Source organism: Patagioenas fasciata, chromosome 2 (assembly GCF_037038585.1).
Source record: "Patagioenas fasciata isolate bPatFas1 chromosome 2, bPatFas1.hap1, whole genome shotgun sequence".
Taxonomy (NCBI): domain Eukaryota; kingdom Metazoa; phylum Chordata; class Aves; order Columbiformes; family Columbidae; genus Patagioenas; species Patagioenas fasciata.
The window spans coordinates 128,139,860-128,156,756 of NC_092521.1; the positions used below are offsets into that span (position 1 = coordinate 128,139,860).

A 16,897-nucleotide genomic window follows, 5' to 3' on the forward strand; every position below is an offset into this window, starting at 1 on the left:
TTAGGATACTTTTGCTTCCTCCAGGTACTCTTTTGGTACTAACCTCCAATTGAATTATTCACTTTTTAAAATAAACACAACTACAGCTTGACCTTTTACCTTTTAGATATATATTGTTTAAGGTGTAACAGTTCAGGTTTTAATGTAAATCAAGTGTATTTACTTCAGCAATTTAACTGCTAGTTTTTTTTTTTTCCTTGAAGTCTGCTCAAATACCACGTCAAATGAAATTAGTAATTTTTTCAAAAGCATAAATCCAGTCTATAGCTACATAGGTACCTGTACCTATGTGCTTGCTTATCAACCACAGGCAGGTTAGAAGAATTTTGGGTTAATAAGTGTTTTCTGCTGTCTATAAACAGACACTGTTTTTGAAAGCCATGTGACACAAAGTACATGTTGACCTGGACCCCCTTGTAAGCATTAACAAGGGTTGAATTTTGGGTTTTATCTTGTCTTAAAATGACTAACAAAGAGTTCATGCTAACGATTTGCTAACCCGCTTATACCTCAGACATCATTTGCACTGTAAGATGCATGAAGAAAGTGGCACCATGTATGCTTAAAGTAGAATAAATTTAAACGTAGGAGCTCCATAAAGAAGGGAAGAGAAAGGTCACAAGGGCCTTTATGAAATATAGTAAAAAAAGAACAACCCAGGTATCTGGGCCACTTTCCTCTGAAACACGACACTGACACTATTGCTGAGTTATGGGGAGACGCTGTACCTTTTGCACTGATGCTACGAAGATCTGTGATTTTCATTAAGATCTTTGGGAACATATGAGGCTTGTTGGGTCGTCTCTTTCGGATATAAATTTTCAGTGCTTCAAGCAATGGTTCCTGAAGCTTATCCACTTTTGTTGGTTCTTCAAGGTCCTGGCGATCTGTAGAGAAGGACCATATCACTCATATGATTTTAAATATATATATATATATATATATATATATATATGTATGTATGTGTATATATACACTTTTCACAAACTCCAAATCACAGAAGCTCCTCCATGTTCTCGATTACAACTCGATTAATTTCATCTTTTTTTCCACTTCTGACCCACACTCTGTAGTGAGTATTCCATGGGAAGAGGACAAACCATGACTTTGAAATTTAGACTCAGTTTTCCTTGGTGATTGGCAAGGTTTGTCATTTAAGTAAGTGGTCCAGAATCACCAGTTTGCTCTTGTGCCTCCCTCTCCAAGGGGAAAATACCCCGCTGCGAACAATATTTCAGAATTACTTTTGTATGTGTCATTGATAAGACACCTCAGTATATAAAGAGATTACAGCTAATTTTTCGTATTGCTATTAAAATAAAGTGAGTTACCATTGGGTATCAGCAGATGGCAGTGCTAGCTTGAGTGACAAAAAACGTCACCCATCCCGATCACATATTAGTGACATCTGAGAACCCATCAATGCTTTTGATGGGCTGTGGTTAGAGGCACATAAAATCAGAATGATTTTGCACTAAAGGGCTATTGTCAACAAAGACTGACTCTTGTTTCTCAAACATTCTTGAATAGCACCCGGTTTGTATTTCGACAAAATGGCCCGACTAAACAAGGTGTGTTTCTACTGATAGTTCAGATTTTGAAAAGGAGGTTATTAAAATAGCAGAAATTTACAGAGGATTTTGGAAAGGGTCTGAGACTTTGCTTTTTGTATTTTAAAACCACCATTTTACTTGAAAAATGTCCCTTTGAAGTTGTAATCAGTCCTCCCCCAAATCACGTCATCAGTGCCACGATGCTGATTTTGAAGTATAATCTATTTTTTTTTCTAACGAGAGTTATCACCAATGACTTCTGTGTGAATGTAACTACAGGCACGTGCATGCAATTATATTTATGAGTTAAAGCTGCATAATGGCCATAACAAAGGTAATTCACACAGGTACCCATATCCCACTTACAAAAAGTGCAGCAGGCTATGTCCTGTAGTCCTTTGTCAGGCAAATACCAGGATTGGTTGCTTGACAGAATGATACAATTAAGTTTAAAGCTTATCAATAATAAACCTGATACCTATCACCAGCAGGAAACAAACCTTTAGTGTTGTTTTATATCATATATAATAATATTGCGCATATATATTTTACAGATATGTTTTAGTACAAGAGAGCAAGACAAGTAAAACGTAAATTAAGATTTTATCGTGTCTTGTCCTTTTTGAGCACATCTGAGCTGGTGCTGTGCGGTACCTCCACAGATGAGGCAGATGGCACTAAGGAGACCCGTCTCTGTATCATCCATCTCCAAAGGCAGGAGCTGGTTGGCAAACGTGAACACGAGATCGGTCAGCGGGCCAAAGCCGGCGTTGTGCATCTGAGTTCTGTTCAGGGTAAGGCCATCTGAAAACGTCATGGTGTCTTGTTCTGGTGTGTATCTTGTGCAAATTCTAAGGATCTGTAGACAGACAAGGGAGGAAAAAAAAACAAAACCAAAACAAAACAAAACAAAAACCATAAAAAAGAAATCAGAGGAATGTGATATTCAAATATTCGATCCATGAGAGGTTTGTTGCGTTTTCTCGATGTGGCAAATGACCACAGAACTGCAGTACAGAGAGTCACGTCAAAACAATCCAAAATCAAACTATGTTTGCTTCAAGTAGCACAAAATTTCTCTGGTACAACATAAATACACTCGATTGACTGTGGGTATTTTTTTATAACACAAATAACAGAAGTTTTCCCCTGAGTTATGAAATAAACAAAACTTGGATGCAAATCTCACCACTCAGGTTGTCAACACCACCATAACTTTCACATAAACTGCTCCTACACGCACCTAACTACAAAACGCTACTGCACTGCTGGTCTGATCCAGCAAGATCACAGAAATTTCTCACCTCTTCAAGCACACACGCACAAGTATTTCCTTGATTCTGGGGATCAATTTTGCACGACAGTGCTTCTCTGGCTTGTGCCTTTGGTGAAAGATCCCAGGTGAAAGAGCGTTTGAGGGGAGGATGGGGATTCACGCCTCTGGACACGGAGGAACGCAAAATGCTGAGCAGAACGCTGAGGATGCTCTGCACTCCGTTAGTGAGCACGGCTGGGGGGCGCGTGTGTGAGCGCTGCCACCTCTCAGAGCAAAGCCAGCATCTGTCCCACCACAGACTCCGCACCGCACAGGCTCATTTGTACAGCTGCTATGAATGAACACTGCCGTAAGGATCAAATAAAAGAGATGTCCATCATCTTGAAATATTTCTGTTTAATGTTTAAAATAATCAGAGGTGGGAGAAGGCCTATCCCTAAACTAAAATAAAACCAAACCTTGCAGAGGTCTAGCTGATTAGCCGAGCCATATTTTTTCAGGGCTTGACTGTATTTATTTCCCACACAGACATCCTATTTTGTATTAAAGATTCAAACAAACAAACAAAAAAAGATTTACATGAATGTAAGCGAGCACAGGGAGAATTTTAATTATTCCTATAGCTGCCGAAGCTCTGAGTCAGAGGCCCCAACACTTGGCAGCTGACCAGCCTGGGCTTGGTTCTCCCACTTTCATCCTTCCCTGGCAACACTGCTCCAAATACGCAGGAAGGAGAACGAGGAGGACATGGCATGTAAGAGACCTACAAGGAATTTTTAATTTCTCTTCTTAAATTCCTTCGTTAGAGACTTAATAGGGTGTATTTCTGCAGAAGGTTCTTCAACTATTTTCTATCTCGGCAATAATCTTATCTCACATTGTGGGTATACATTGAAGCGCTGAGACTCTATGTGGTTGGACAGGCATGTTTCACATTGTTCTCCTACCCCTAAATTAGAGTAAGCTCTTGAAAGTAATTGAATCAATGACCAAGACAGACACAAATACAAAAGTACAGCACTCAAGTTCTTCACTGACCACCAATTCCCCACTAATGTAAGTGATCTTAAAAGGCTGCTAGTAACCCCAAAGGTTTTGTGTAACAGCCAAAGTGTATTTTATCATTATTAGCAGAAATCAACATTATAAAGCATGGCACCCTGTCAGCAAGAGACAGCATGTTTACCATACTTTGCACTGCCAGTAACCACAGGCATTTCTGTCCCCTAAAGTTTGCTATTGGTCATTCTTTAACACAATTTAAAGGACTGTACAGAAAGGAGAAAAACGTGCAGAGTTTGTTGTTTTCAAAAAAACCAAGGTTTGAAAACTTTGCATATTTATTGAGAAACCCAAGAGCCACTTGGTTTCCTTCTCTAATGATATGCAAGACAGTCTGGAGTGCAACTCCTCCCGTCTCAAGTCTGCACAGACAGCAGCTGCAATGACGAGGTATCCAACTATCAGAGGAACGAGGCTCTGTACTTCTTAAGCGGTGCTTAAGTGATTTTCCCTTAGCTCAGCTGGGGAGAAATGCATCCCTTTTTAATCCGGTGCTATTTTAATTGCTGAGCCTTAGCAATGAGAGTTCTTCCCTCCAGACCCTCAGGACTCTCAACCCAACAAATTAGCAGAGCAGGACTTGGAGCTAAATTGGGTGACGCCGTGGTGTTTCCTGCAGGCTGTGCCACGTTGCACAGAGATTCCCAGCCCAGAGGGTCTGGGGTGCCCTGGGGCAGTTATCCCAAACCATGTGGAGGCCGAATGAATTTGGGGTTAGGTTACTCAACCCAGAGTCCCTGTGGGCGTGCACAGAAGGAGACTTCCAGCAGCCTTGCAAGATTTATAATTAAAACATAAAGGTCCCATGGAGTTTAGCTACTTCCAGGCTTAGGCAGCAACTGGGACGGCTTTTTGCACAAGGCAGACGACTTGAGGCTTCGTACCTCAGTGCTGCACCAGCCGTGAACTGGAGGAGCCCGCGGGGGCTCTGCTGGGCACGGGCACAGATGAAGCTCAACTGCGTGTTTTCTGCAAAGCGCTCAGCTTGACTGCAGCCGTCAGGGCTCAGGTTGCTCCTGCATTCCTCTGACATTCTCCCACAACACACTGCTATTAAACTCTGAGACAGATCATTTGAATTTTTTTTGTTTTTATTTAATTTGTGTCCTTCAGCAAGATCTGCGGAACACCATGGATATTGCTGATTTCACTGCTAAACCTTTCTTGGGCAAACTTCCAGTGTCAAAATGAAGCTGATTCCAAGCTCATATTCACTGAAGAACATATGGGAAATGTCAACACTTCAAAATAAGAAATCACAGTATGTTTCTCCATTTGAAACTGAACCACTGTCTAGAAGACATCCTCCTAATGTCCTCAGTGTTGTTTAGATTCTGCAACCAAGCCAAGTATTTCACTTGTCACTCTGCTCTTAAATGCCACTTGCAGCCATAAATAAGGTTCTTGCCCACGACTAAAGGACCCTTTGTTTTAAGGAATATTTATATCTTTAAGCACCTGGGGTTCATATAAGCCAGTTACAAATCGCAAAGCAAAAACCCCACAGGTTGCACAAAACCAAAACCATCCAGTAAGCTGCATTTATAAAACTGTTGCTACCATAGAATTGTTACTCATTTTAAAGAGATTAGTTAAGGCAAGCTGTCTTTTTTTTAAAGAAATCCTGTTGTTAGAGGTGAGCTGCCTTAGCTGGCTGGGACGGTTTCCCCAGAGGAGAAACCCAAGCAGGTGACTCTGAAATAATGAACGAACCTCCACGGTGCTGCCATATCCCATCAACACACGTTGTTCCACTCATGCAAATGCCTTCCTAGCATTAAGACACAGGGTTTTACAACAGCAAGCAAAAAATGACATTATTAAGGGTTAGCATTCAAGGACTCAGCATTCAGGTTTTTATCCATTGGATTTAAGACAGGCTGGACTCTGGACTCTTTCCACGTTCATTTTGCCAGAGCTCCGCGAGGCTGGGGATGCTTGAGCACTGCCGGGCCAGCACACCAGCAGCACTTGCTTTTATGAGGGTTACTGACTGAATTTTAGTAATATTTATCCCTGAAACTTCTGGCACCAGAGCAGATATAAATTCCACCATCCTCAATTGGCGCCTTGCGAGGCTTGATGTTATTTCCCTTCCAGAGATTTTGCTTGTTTGTATATAAAACAATTCTCTGGCTCATACCCAGTGGAGTTTACTGAGCTCCTGGCACCATTTCCTCTGTCAGCCTGTTTAAGGAGCGTTTAAGCATCCATGGTCACAGGAACCAACTGAGCAAAGCCCTTGGGAAGGGTCTACAAATACTTACGGCTCCCCAAGGCTCAGAGACAGCGCTGCTGGGTGGGCAATGCAGCAGGGGGACCCTGGCCAGCCCACCTGGCTGGTCTGGGAGCCCCACGCTGATCCTCCCACGTTCTATGGCTCTGTCACAGGTCCAGGAGACGGCAGAGCGGCAGGATCCTGCCTGGACACCGGCGAGGCTCATGGCCTCACAGCACATGACGGGCAGGCACTGGGGGCTCGGGCAACTGGGGCGGGAACGGTGCTCACTCCGCATCTCAATGCACAAAATCAAAAGCTCAAAATGCTCCTCGTAATTAGAACCAGCTTGCTGGGAACGGGGAGTAACATGCACTATTAAAACACTGCTCCAAGTACTGAAATGTAGCTTAAATAAAGATACAGAGCTGCACTGCAATTCCGATTATGTGCAGGTGATGTGGGTTTAATGGATATGGGCATTTTACAGACAGTGCACACACTATGCGTTACAGTGCTCATGGTAATTATCCCTTTTTCTTTTTAAGCAGCACATAAAATAGTCGTATAAAGCTTGTGTAAATGTCGCGCAGAAAAGTTAGGACTCTCACAGAAGCACAGAATCATTTTGGTTGTAAAAGACCTTCAAGATCACTGAGTCCAACAGTTAACCTAACACTGCCAAGTCCACCACTAAACCATGTCTCTAAGAACCTCATCTATGTGTCTTTTAAACCTTCGGGGTTCATGACTCTACCACTTCCCTGGGTGGCCGGTCTCAATGCCTGACAACCCTTCTGTGAAGAAACTTTTCCTCATATCCAATATAAACCTCCCCTGACGCAACTTGAGGACATTTCCCCTTGCGCTATCACTGGTTACTTGGCAGGAAAGACCAACATCCTCCATGTTACAACCTCCTTTCAGGTAGTTGTAGACAGTGATAAGGTCTCCCCTCAGCCTCCTTTTCTCCAGGCTGAACAGCCCCAGTTCCCTCAGCTGCTCCTCATCAGACTTGTGCTCCAGAATCTTCACAGTTTTTGCAGCAACCATGCCTTATATGCTGCTGGCTTTAGAAAAGCTTCAGCTCCACCATGCTGCGGGCAGCCATGGCACTCACTGCACCCTCCTCACTCAGATGAGTCACCTTCTCTGGCTTCATGAAAAACACAGAGAATGAGCAGATGATTGAGAATGACGGGTCTCAATAAAGTTTATAACTAGAGCTTGAAGGTTGCCACATGGCCACAAAGTAAAAGTGGTGAATTGCATTAAAGAATTAACCCTTTCTATCCGTTAATTAGTTGAAATAAAATCACAATTTACCATCTGCTTCACTATTAATATTCTTTTTCTCATCTGGCAACTGCCCCATGGAGGGACCACACACAGTAACAATGAGATGGTCAAGTCTGAATGAGTGCCTGGAAGAAGGGGACAACAAGAGGTGAATGCTGAGCATGACAAGGCACCCTCAGCCTTCCCTTTTTTTTAGGCTGGAGAACGATAATCCTTCCCCGCTCCCACCCCTCTTCCTCCTTCACCCATGTCCTCTAGAAGCAATTCTTCAAAACAGTTTCGACAGAACAAGAGGAAAAGGTCACAGCAGTTAACATCCTCCTCAATATGATCCTGTTTGAAGCAATGCACTTTCAGAAATTCCAAGATTAATTACTTCAACTTCAGTTTCCCCAGTTTAAAATCCTGTGTCACGGGAAAGAATATATATAAAGTAGCCATCCTACAACGTGCTGCTTGGCTGTGCTTGGCCCAATGAATACCTGAAGATTTGTGCTCAGAAGAAAACATTTAAAATATGTTTAAAACATGCTGAAAATACTGTTTTACTGAAAGTTATTGCTATGACCAAGAATAAGAAACTAAAAGCCTGAAGACCTCTAAGGTCTTGATAAAGAAATGCTGAGATCCCAGAGGGTTCCTCTGAAGGTCAGCGTGACAGGAACAACCAGAGACAAAGGGAGGGAAGACAGCTTGCCTTGACATAGTGGCAAGGACTGGAGCAAAACTCCAATCTCATCTACGGGTTGTATGCTTGTCTATTTAAAATTAAATGACATTTAGCTAAAATCTCTACAGGGTCTGTTACAGCATCCATTTCCACAGGTGCCTGCAGTGCTGGTGAGAGCAGGGGGACCCGGGCTCCATGTACGCCAGGTTCCCCGCTGCAACCTGCAAAATCCCCACCCTGAAGATTTGTGTCTTGTTCCTCTAATTACCTCATGACCACAGGTACAGCATGTTCCTAAAATGTTACACAGTGGAATGTCTTTCTACGTATCCTCTATACAGAGCATTATGTTTTGGAGGGAGGAGACAGACTCGGATCCCTCTTCAGCGCTAACAATAAGGAAATTTTTCCAAAGCTGCACATATTTCAAGTTGGTGTCTCAATATCAAAATGTGCCTTTCTTGCAACTATACTGAAATCCACAATCGATAAGGACTTATTTTGAAAAGTATGCTCATCCCATTTACCACGCATCTGTAGACGCACTCGAGTCCACTGTGACCGTATCAGACTACCCAGTAAGTTCAGGTTTGCAACCATAAGGCTGGGGCAGTACTTGACCCCTTCTCACTGTCAATTACAGTAAAAAAAGCAACAAAAAATACATTAGTAGCGTAACAATGATGTTAAAAACACATACCAGTATATCCAGGCAGGCTGCTTTGAGTAGAGTGATCTGGTCTGCAATGGTCAAACTCGTAAAGCCCGGCAATCGCTTTGCAAATTCCACTATTTTAATAATGCACTTTGTTGCAAGTTCACTGAATTTGTCCCAAAGCCCGAGGTCCAGTCGAACTCGATGATCTGCGCTGGAGTTCTGGCAAGACAGACAGAAGGCACCATAAATCAACAATGTCCCTTTCAGTAAATGGTTTTCAAGGGAAGGAAACAACAACCGAGTATTCCTTCCAGAAGTACTTTCTATTAACATTCCAGGCATTTTCTGCAGCTTGCTGTTGGGATGATGCTGGTTTTTAACTTGGATTAATCGTCTGAAAATTCCTTGGATATTTCTCTGCTACTTACGATTGCAGAGGCCATCTGTACAAGGAATACAAATTAACTTAAACATTTCCAAATGCCACTATCATTATTCTTCCTTGCCATTATATAATAAGTGCATTGAGACAGACAATTTACAGTTGTGCCCCAGAAAATAAAAATGAACAGTGGAACAAGAATATCGGGTCCCCATCTGGAAAAAGCAGGACAATATTTGGAACACAGTTTCACATACTTAAGGTCTTAGCAAATTAGTTCTACTTAATTTATCTGCTCTGTGCCTCTGCAAGAGTTTTACAGCATTCTCAAGCTACAGTCTCCCATGAATTAAAGAGCATTTATTTACACAATGTTAAGAAAAACACCATGTGCACTGATGAACGCTATATGCTCCTCTGAGGGTGCACCCAACATATACTCTACTGTTGGAAGTGTTATAAGGACATTCCAGCTGCATCTTTCAGAGACTGTTGCCTTATATTCATGTATCTTAATAGAAAAGTCTGTAATCTGCTAGAATGTGTAGCCAGTTTGTGTTGTTTGTGATTAAACTCATGTTTTCATACATTCAGAGTAACTACTTAACGCTTGGAAAAGCTGAACACGTCAGCCAAGAACCAGATGACTCAAAGGTTGCTGTGATCTATTTGTTGATCCGTTTTGCCTAACGAAAGATGGTGTCATGGGGAGACCTGGTGAGTCATTTCCAATCCACCCGTGACTTCCACGGGGTGACAAGAAACAGGTAATGACAGAGCTCTGAAATACCCAAAGCTCCTCTCCCAGTGCTCTCGTGTGCATTTTGCCAGCATTTGGTCCAATGCTGTTTTGGATGCAGTCAGCGTGAGGGTCCCTCCCGGTATTTCATGAGCCACCACATTCAGTGTGCCCTGCAGTCGTCTTCAGCATCTGCGCGATCTCTTCATTGCAAGAGAAATTTTACCTGTAAAAATATGCTGGTAAAGATTTTGCAAAAGGCGCTGAGCTGCAACCACAGAACACCAAAGGCAGAGTTTCTCTCTTCCACGTCTCATCAGAGCTTGTTGACTAACCAAGAGAGAGGCAGCTCCAAAAAAAGGCCCACACACTCCAGACAGCTACTTAAGGCAGATAAGGGAAATTCCCCTCAGGTGGCAGCTTTCTCCGCAGATGCAAGGGAAGCCCATGTGGCTACCTGCCTTAGTCTTAACTGGTTAAAGTGTTAAACTAACTTTAATTTTGAAGTTAAATGAGAAGAGTCTCACCCTAAAAGTCTAACAGACATGGCAGAGAAAAAGCAATCAAAAAGCATCCAAGTTACTCGGATAGCACTTCCTTGGAGGAAACATCTCTAGTGGCCCTGCTGCCACCACTGGTGATGGTGAGGATGGCCACCTACTTTGAAACCTTTGAAGTCGTCAGGTTTCTTCAGTTCACGGGAAGGACACAGGGCCTGAAGAGGTGGATGAAGGGCCGTGGGGTGAGCTCAGCTTGGATGTGATGCTCCGTCACCCCCTCCCAGAGCTGCATTCACAGATGCCTTGACCACTGTCGGTCATGAAGAGGAAAGTCCTGATAGGTCCTAAGTGTGACACCAGCCCAACATTCACCCTCACTTGCAACAGGGTGCAGATTTGAGACGGTAATATTTATATTGGACCCTGAATACGAAAAGTAAATGCTAACCATGCTGATCAGTTTGAAGGTGCATATGTGCTCTTCTCTGCTCCCCCTCTTTTTAGGCGATAGAAATGATGAAGTTAATTTCTTATTTCAGCCTTTTTTTTTTTTTTTCTGGGAACTCCCGCTATTTTGTTTTGGTTTTAAATTGACAGAAGAAAAGACAGGAGAAATTGTCTCTATAATCCTAAACCTAAAGAATTGCCTTCAAAATGGTCCAAAACTAATGGGTTAACAGTCATTGTAATGCCCTTTGAAACATTTCTTTCGGCTACTGGAGTATGCATCCTTCAGATTTATTTTATTTCATCCTCAAGGACCTTGGTGAAATACAGTACATTGGAGAAAAAATAAGATCAAGATGTGCAGTCATTCAGGCTGTAATTAAATTTAATAGGCAGTTTATCCAGTTCATAGAAAGATGGCATAGCGGAGAGCTACACAAAGCAGAGCCTAAAGCAGGAAATCATTTTACAATAGGGTATCCATCTGGAAAAAAAGACGTTGCATGAAACCAGCAAGTGTGAACGAAATCTTCATCAGTATCATATGAGGTTACTTCATCATGCTGCAGTACTGGCAATGGGAAGTTTGACATGTCTTCTATTAAGAGTAATGCACGGCCGTCTTAAGAAATGTAAATCTAACTCACTATTATGCAAACTGAAAAGAAGGGGCAGTTAATAAAATACAAAATAACTGGGTGTTTTATTACGACGGGTGCCAGATTCCTCAGCGTTGGAGCTAATGTGGTTTACACATTATCTTTGAGATGCTACAAATGGAAAGACTTAACATTTTATGTGGTAATAAATGTAGCTGCAAGCGCCACAGAAAACAGCTAGGTTTTTAGCAGCATTTCTGAATATGTAAAACCAAAACGGACTCAATATCAATGCATAGGTTGAACAGTAAAATATGGGGTTAATAAAATGCATTTAGAAACAGAAACTCTGATTAAATTTGCCTGGGGAATCTTCTCTATCCATGCTGTGAAAAAGATGCAGACGCTATGACTTTTCCTGAATATTTTACTGAAGCGGTTTTTCGGGTGTCTTTTCTAGGAGCAGCCTTGCATGTTTTTCAGGTCTTTGCACCAGTGCACATATGGTGGAACAATACTGTAATACACCCTAGTGGCATCTTTATCAGTGGAAAAGCCCAACCTTGCTATGAAATCCAATTAAACAGCCATTTTTGCCACATAAATGGATCCCATTTTTTCCATCATTTTTGTTTTTCTATTGCAGGCTGCTCTTTCTCCCCATTAGCGATACAGGATGCGGTACTCACAGAAACATACACAGTAGCAGAATCCCCACCGTCTTTAAAATCCACTTTACAAAGGCAACAAGGCTCACAGGGGCACTCTGCCCTAATCAGGAACACTTGCTACACCTCTTTAGTGAAAGCAGCAATGCACTCCGGCTCCAGCGAGCTCACCAAGGACACGTTTCTGCTCAGTCTCTGCATCAGCAGATACATATACATCTATACATATATACATACATATATATATATATATACACACACATATCCGCCTGCAATGGCACCAAAAAAATAGCCATGTAACTTCTAATCCCAGCACTTACGAAGGACAAAATGCCACTGAGATGCAAAACCTCTCCTCGTCATTCTGAGATGTTTCTATGCAGCCAGAGCAACCCGGGAGAACCCGCAGCAAAGGTCCACAGAGTCGAAATTATTTTCTGTTTCATCCTCCCTTTGTCACGAGGCTGGATGTAACACAGCTGTAGACTTACGAATAATACCAGTCTCGAGGGACAGGCAGTATAGTTACACTCAATTATACTATAAAGTATGACATCTCCAGAGAAATTACTAAGGCACTCTCTCTTACCTGGATGACAGTAATAAAACAGATCTATTTATGATGGACTTTTGAAATCCATTACGTTTAAATAGCTTGCTGATTCTCATCATTGGCAGAACTGTACTTGCCACTGCCCACCAAATGCAACTGTTAAGTCAAATGACCCAGGGAATTTAATATGAGTGCTATTCTCCCATTATTTTAAGTAGACTTTTATTAACTATGCAAAGTATAGTAATTATTACAGATAGGGACACTTCTTCTTTTTAAAGAGCAGATGAATATAAAAAACCATGAAAACGCTTCTCTGAAACTGTTTTTGAACAGGTGAAAATACACAGTGGGGGAAAAAAATCACCATGTAACCTTCCCTGCCAGGAAATGCTGGCTGCAGTGCGCAAGAGCCAAATGCCTGAACAGATTTTTTCATGACTGTATCTCTACAAGATCCTTTTTTCTTCACTCTCTTATACTTAAAAGTCTTTGCTCTTTTTAGAAACAAACAAAATCACGTTTCAAATCAGTCTGAACAACCATGTAACCGAAGGCATGCAGAGCCCATGCCTGCAGAACAGTTTCTTCCACACTGTTCCTATCAGTACGCAAGTGCAAAGCTCACGAAATTCAAGTGCATCCACATTGATTCAATGCACTTGCTTCTCACCTCTCGCCTGAAGAGTTAAATAAAAAACTCTAAGATTGCAAAAGCAATCTGTGTGCTCCGCAGCATGCGCACATTGTGCTTCGTGACTGCTAGCCTGCAGAACCAGGCATTAAAGCAGGTCTGGCGACAATCTTTTACTCATACTAGCTTGTGACTACCAAGAAGAGTGGCGCAGGCTTCTATCTCCCTTTGGACTCAGCATTTACAAAAAGGGCTGTGCGCACTGTTTTTTTTGACTTCTGGTCTCTGTTTCAAGTGTGTCCAAAGAAAAGGTTATTGCGAGTACTGCTGTAGGATCAGCAGCTGGTGGTGATGTCCAAGCACCAGAGCTGTGCTCCTCTGCCCAGCACACACACCTTCTGCCTTCTGGATCCTCCACCACTGCAGAGGGGCTTCTCCTCAACTCCTGGGTTGATGAGTACTCTGTCCCCAGGGGTACTGAGCAATATTCTTAATCCCCAAGGTTGTCACCGGGTGTAAGCAAGGCGGGCAGTGCTGTAGTCTGTCCCTTCCAAAGCCAGGCAGAGACAGCAGTCACAAAAATGAGCTCTTACACTGAATTCCTACCTAAAAAGCTGGAGTGGTCACCAGACCTCATGTAGTTGAGAGATTTAAATACTCTACATTTTACACAGAGACTACAGGAATGCAGCAGGAGGACAGTATTTAGCACTGTTGCTATTAGTTTTGCCACAGCTGCTGAAGGAAGCTGTACCAGTCTCAAAGATTCAAGATTAGCCAAAAATAACTCAGCATAATTTTGCTATGGCAACTTGTATAGTACTAAACCATGACAAAGCAGCCAGGACTTCAGGCACATGCAACTAACTGCTGTGGACTTCCAAGAGACCAATGAGAAAAACAAGAAATCCCTTTCCCCAAGCTGTCTGATCTGGCTTGAGATAGAAATGACCAATATCCAGCCTTGGAGTGACTGTGGTCAGGTCATGGTTGCTGAGGACCCATAGACAGACCAGATGCATCCACTCATTACTGAAAGCACCTGGATCTACACAAGGGCTCTGAAATTCCAACAGGGGCTTAAACTCACTGTGGGGGTCAGCAGGAACCCAAGGAGGAAGGAAGGCAGCAGTGGTTGGTGTGATATGCCACAAGACCCTCTCCAGTTTCATCCACTTGTATCATTTCAAGGGCTAAAATATTAATGATACTTAAGCATCCAATACATAATGCAAGCGTATAGGTGCCCAGGTTTATCTTTCAGTCCTCCAGGATCTTTGGCAATTGCCAGGACGAAGAACCATCACGCCAGCTGCAGCGCACTCTTCTAACTCAAACGTAACACAAAAGCACGTACCAACACGCTCCCATCCAGAGGTACACCCCTAGATTATTCTGGGATAGCCAGGCCATTTGCAAAGCAGCCTGTGAGCAATAAACTCTGGAACGCATACCAGCCTGGCTACGTGTCCCAGCTGCGGACATATGATCACCTCTTCTACAAAGCAAAAACTCACTGTCTTTGAACTGGGGAGATGTTTTTCACACTCATTCAGAAGCACTCTCACATTTGCAGAAGTGTGAGAGCCTGTTCGGAAGGTTTTTATTCACTACAAAACAAAGACGCAACCACAGACGCTGAGGGGAGGGGTGGAGGGCACTAACCCAGGAATTTCCATGACAGACACAGTACGGATCTCACCGTCTCCAGCTTTGGCTTCGGTGGTGTCACCAGCTGGCTGCTTTCGAGCTTCCAGCCTCGCACGCTGCACTAGTCCCTGGGGCTCTGCCTGTGCAATATTTACCAGCACGCCCACGCTGGCTGTTTTGACTACATCTCACCCGAGCAGGGACAGCACCACAGAAGCCTGCAGAGGACAGGCACCTTCCAGAGGATCAACCGTTTCATGTGGGTTTCAAAATTAAATGTGAAGAACGTTTGTGAAAATACTCTTCAGCAAGACAAATAACATGCTTTTTCCTAACATCTTAATGTGTATGCTTGCTTTTCTTGCACTTAAATGCAAAGTCTTACACCTAGACTTGAGAGTTTTGAACCCTGCACTTTGTAAATAGATGAATATGCCATGAAACAGCACCCTGCTTGCTCGAACAGTGAATATTGATGCCTAGATCGCTTTTTGAGAAATTTAACATTTGTTTCAGTGGCATTTACTCAAAACAGAGGGTGATCCAGTGATAGAGGTGTTTCACCTGACCTACAGGGCTTGGTCCCAGCTCTACAGCTGGGGAACCGCGGAGGACAAGGACGATAGGGGCAGGTATCTCTTTGCCCCAGCCACACCACACAAACTTGACACTGGATACTCTCTCTGAAATTAATATATATCACTGGACGTCCCTGTATTTAGCAACACATATATGTATAGAGATGATTTATTTCCCTGAGTCATCCTCTGAAGAAACTCCCACAGTCCTGAACTTCTCAACGGGAGGCTGATTTTTCATTTAATTTCATTCCATTTGTGGTATTTTGGTAGATGGCAGAGGAATAAACTGAAAACGAGTATTTTGGAAACCAGTTTATATAAACATTTCATGTTTTCCTTGACCTTGGTAGCTTTGGGACTGTCACCAGTAATCCAGCAGCATTTAAGAACTCTCTACACCCACAAAGTTGTAATCCACTGATGCACATGCAGAGATCATCTCTTTGGAAGCCAAAAAATTTCTAACGAATGATGGCATGTGACTGACTCACAGACTCCAAGCTTGTCTCTTGCAATACCGCTAAGTAATGCTTGCAGTTCAGTGCAGCTTCTCTTCTTTGGCATTTGTTTTTGCACGCATACCCAAGTTTTTTTAAGCCTAAGGAGATGCAAGGTGTGCATCTACTTCTCCATCTATGTAAAACATCTGAATCCCCCAATGCAAAACTGCAGACACGTGCACTGCAAACCATACTTACTGTAGTGTATTTGCCAAGCTGGCAGAGCGAGGGGAAGGTTTCCTGGTGAGCTTTCCGGATCTTCTCAGTAAGATCATCCAACTCCGCTGTCATTTCATAGTTTTCTGTGGACTCCTGCTTTGAAGGTTCCTTCTTCTTTTTGTTCCTGTCATTTCTGACAGCTACAGAAAAAGCAGACAGATCACATGTGGTTATTCAGATCACCCCATGTTGCTCTTGATGCTCTGTTTCAAAACACTGCAACATCCTTGTATTTTAAACATAAATTAAGTGGAGATAAAAATGTTATATACACAAAGAATACTAACTCAAGCTTAATTACTCAACTGTAAGAATTAAATTCAATGGGATAATAATGAAACCAAATTTCTACTGGTGTTTGTTGTGGATGTGCCATCACACTCCCATAGTACCTAGCTTTAAAGAAAGTTTACTGCAACTTCACATGCACTGTAAGAATCTCAGTAACTTTGTGGGGTGGGATTTTTTCATTGTATAATACCATTACAGCTGTGGAAGGTGAATGGCCAAGTCCTCTGCAGTGATGCAGCCGGTATTTTATTGGATGCAAACAACACTGAAGAAAGATATAATAGTAACTGTCTCTCTTCTTAAATTTCATAGTACGGAAGATAACAAAACCCACACTAATACAAACTCCACCATGCAAAAGTTATTTAAAGGGAAACCTAAATTTGAAAACAGTAAAT

General features: G+C 42.5%; 1 protein-coding gene across 7 annotated transcripts in view; it reads right to left on the reverse strand.

Moving 5' to 3' along the window:
- The window catches only part of RARB (retinoic acid receptor beta), a 330,377-nt gene that overhangs the window by 3,668 nt on the left and 309,812 nt on the right, over positions 1 to 16,897 (reverse strand). For all 7 annotated transcript variants that reach the window (XM_065832337.2, XM_065832336.2, XM_071804941.1 and 4 more), the window contains 4 exons: positions 16,188 to 16,348; positions 8,779 to 8,955; positions 2,208 to 2,412; positions 729 to 887 (listed from right to left, as the gene is read on the reverse strand). In XM_065832337.2, the coding sequence (XP_065688409.1) occupies positions 729 to 887; positions 2,208 to 2,412; positions 8,779 to 8,955; positions 16,188 to 16,348 (702 nt within the window). The remainder of the gene's footprint in view (positions 1 to 728; positions 888 to 2,207; positions 2,413 to 8,778; positions 8,956 to 16,187; positions 16,349 to 16,897) is intronic.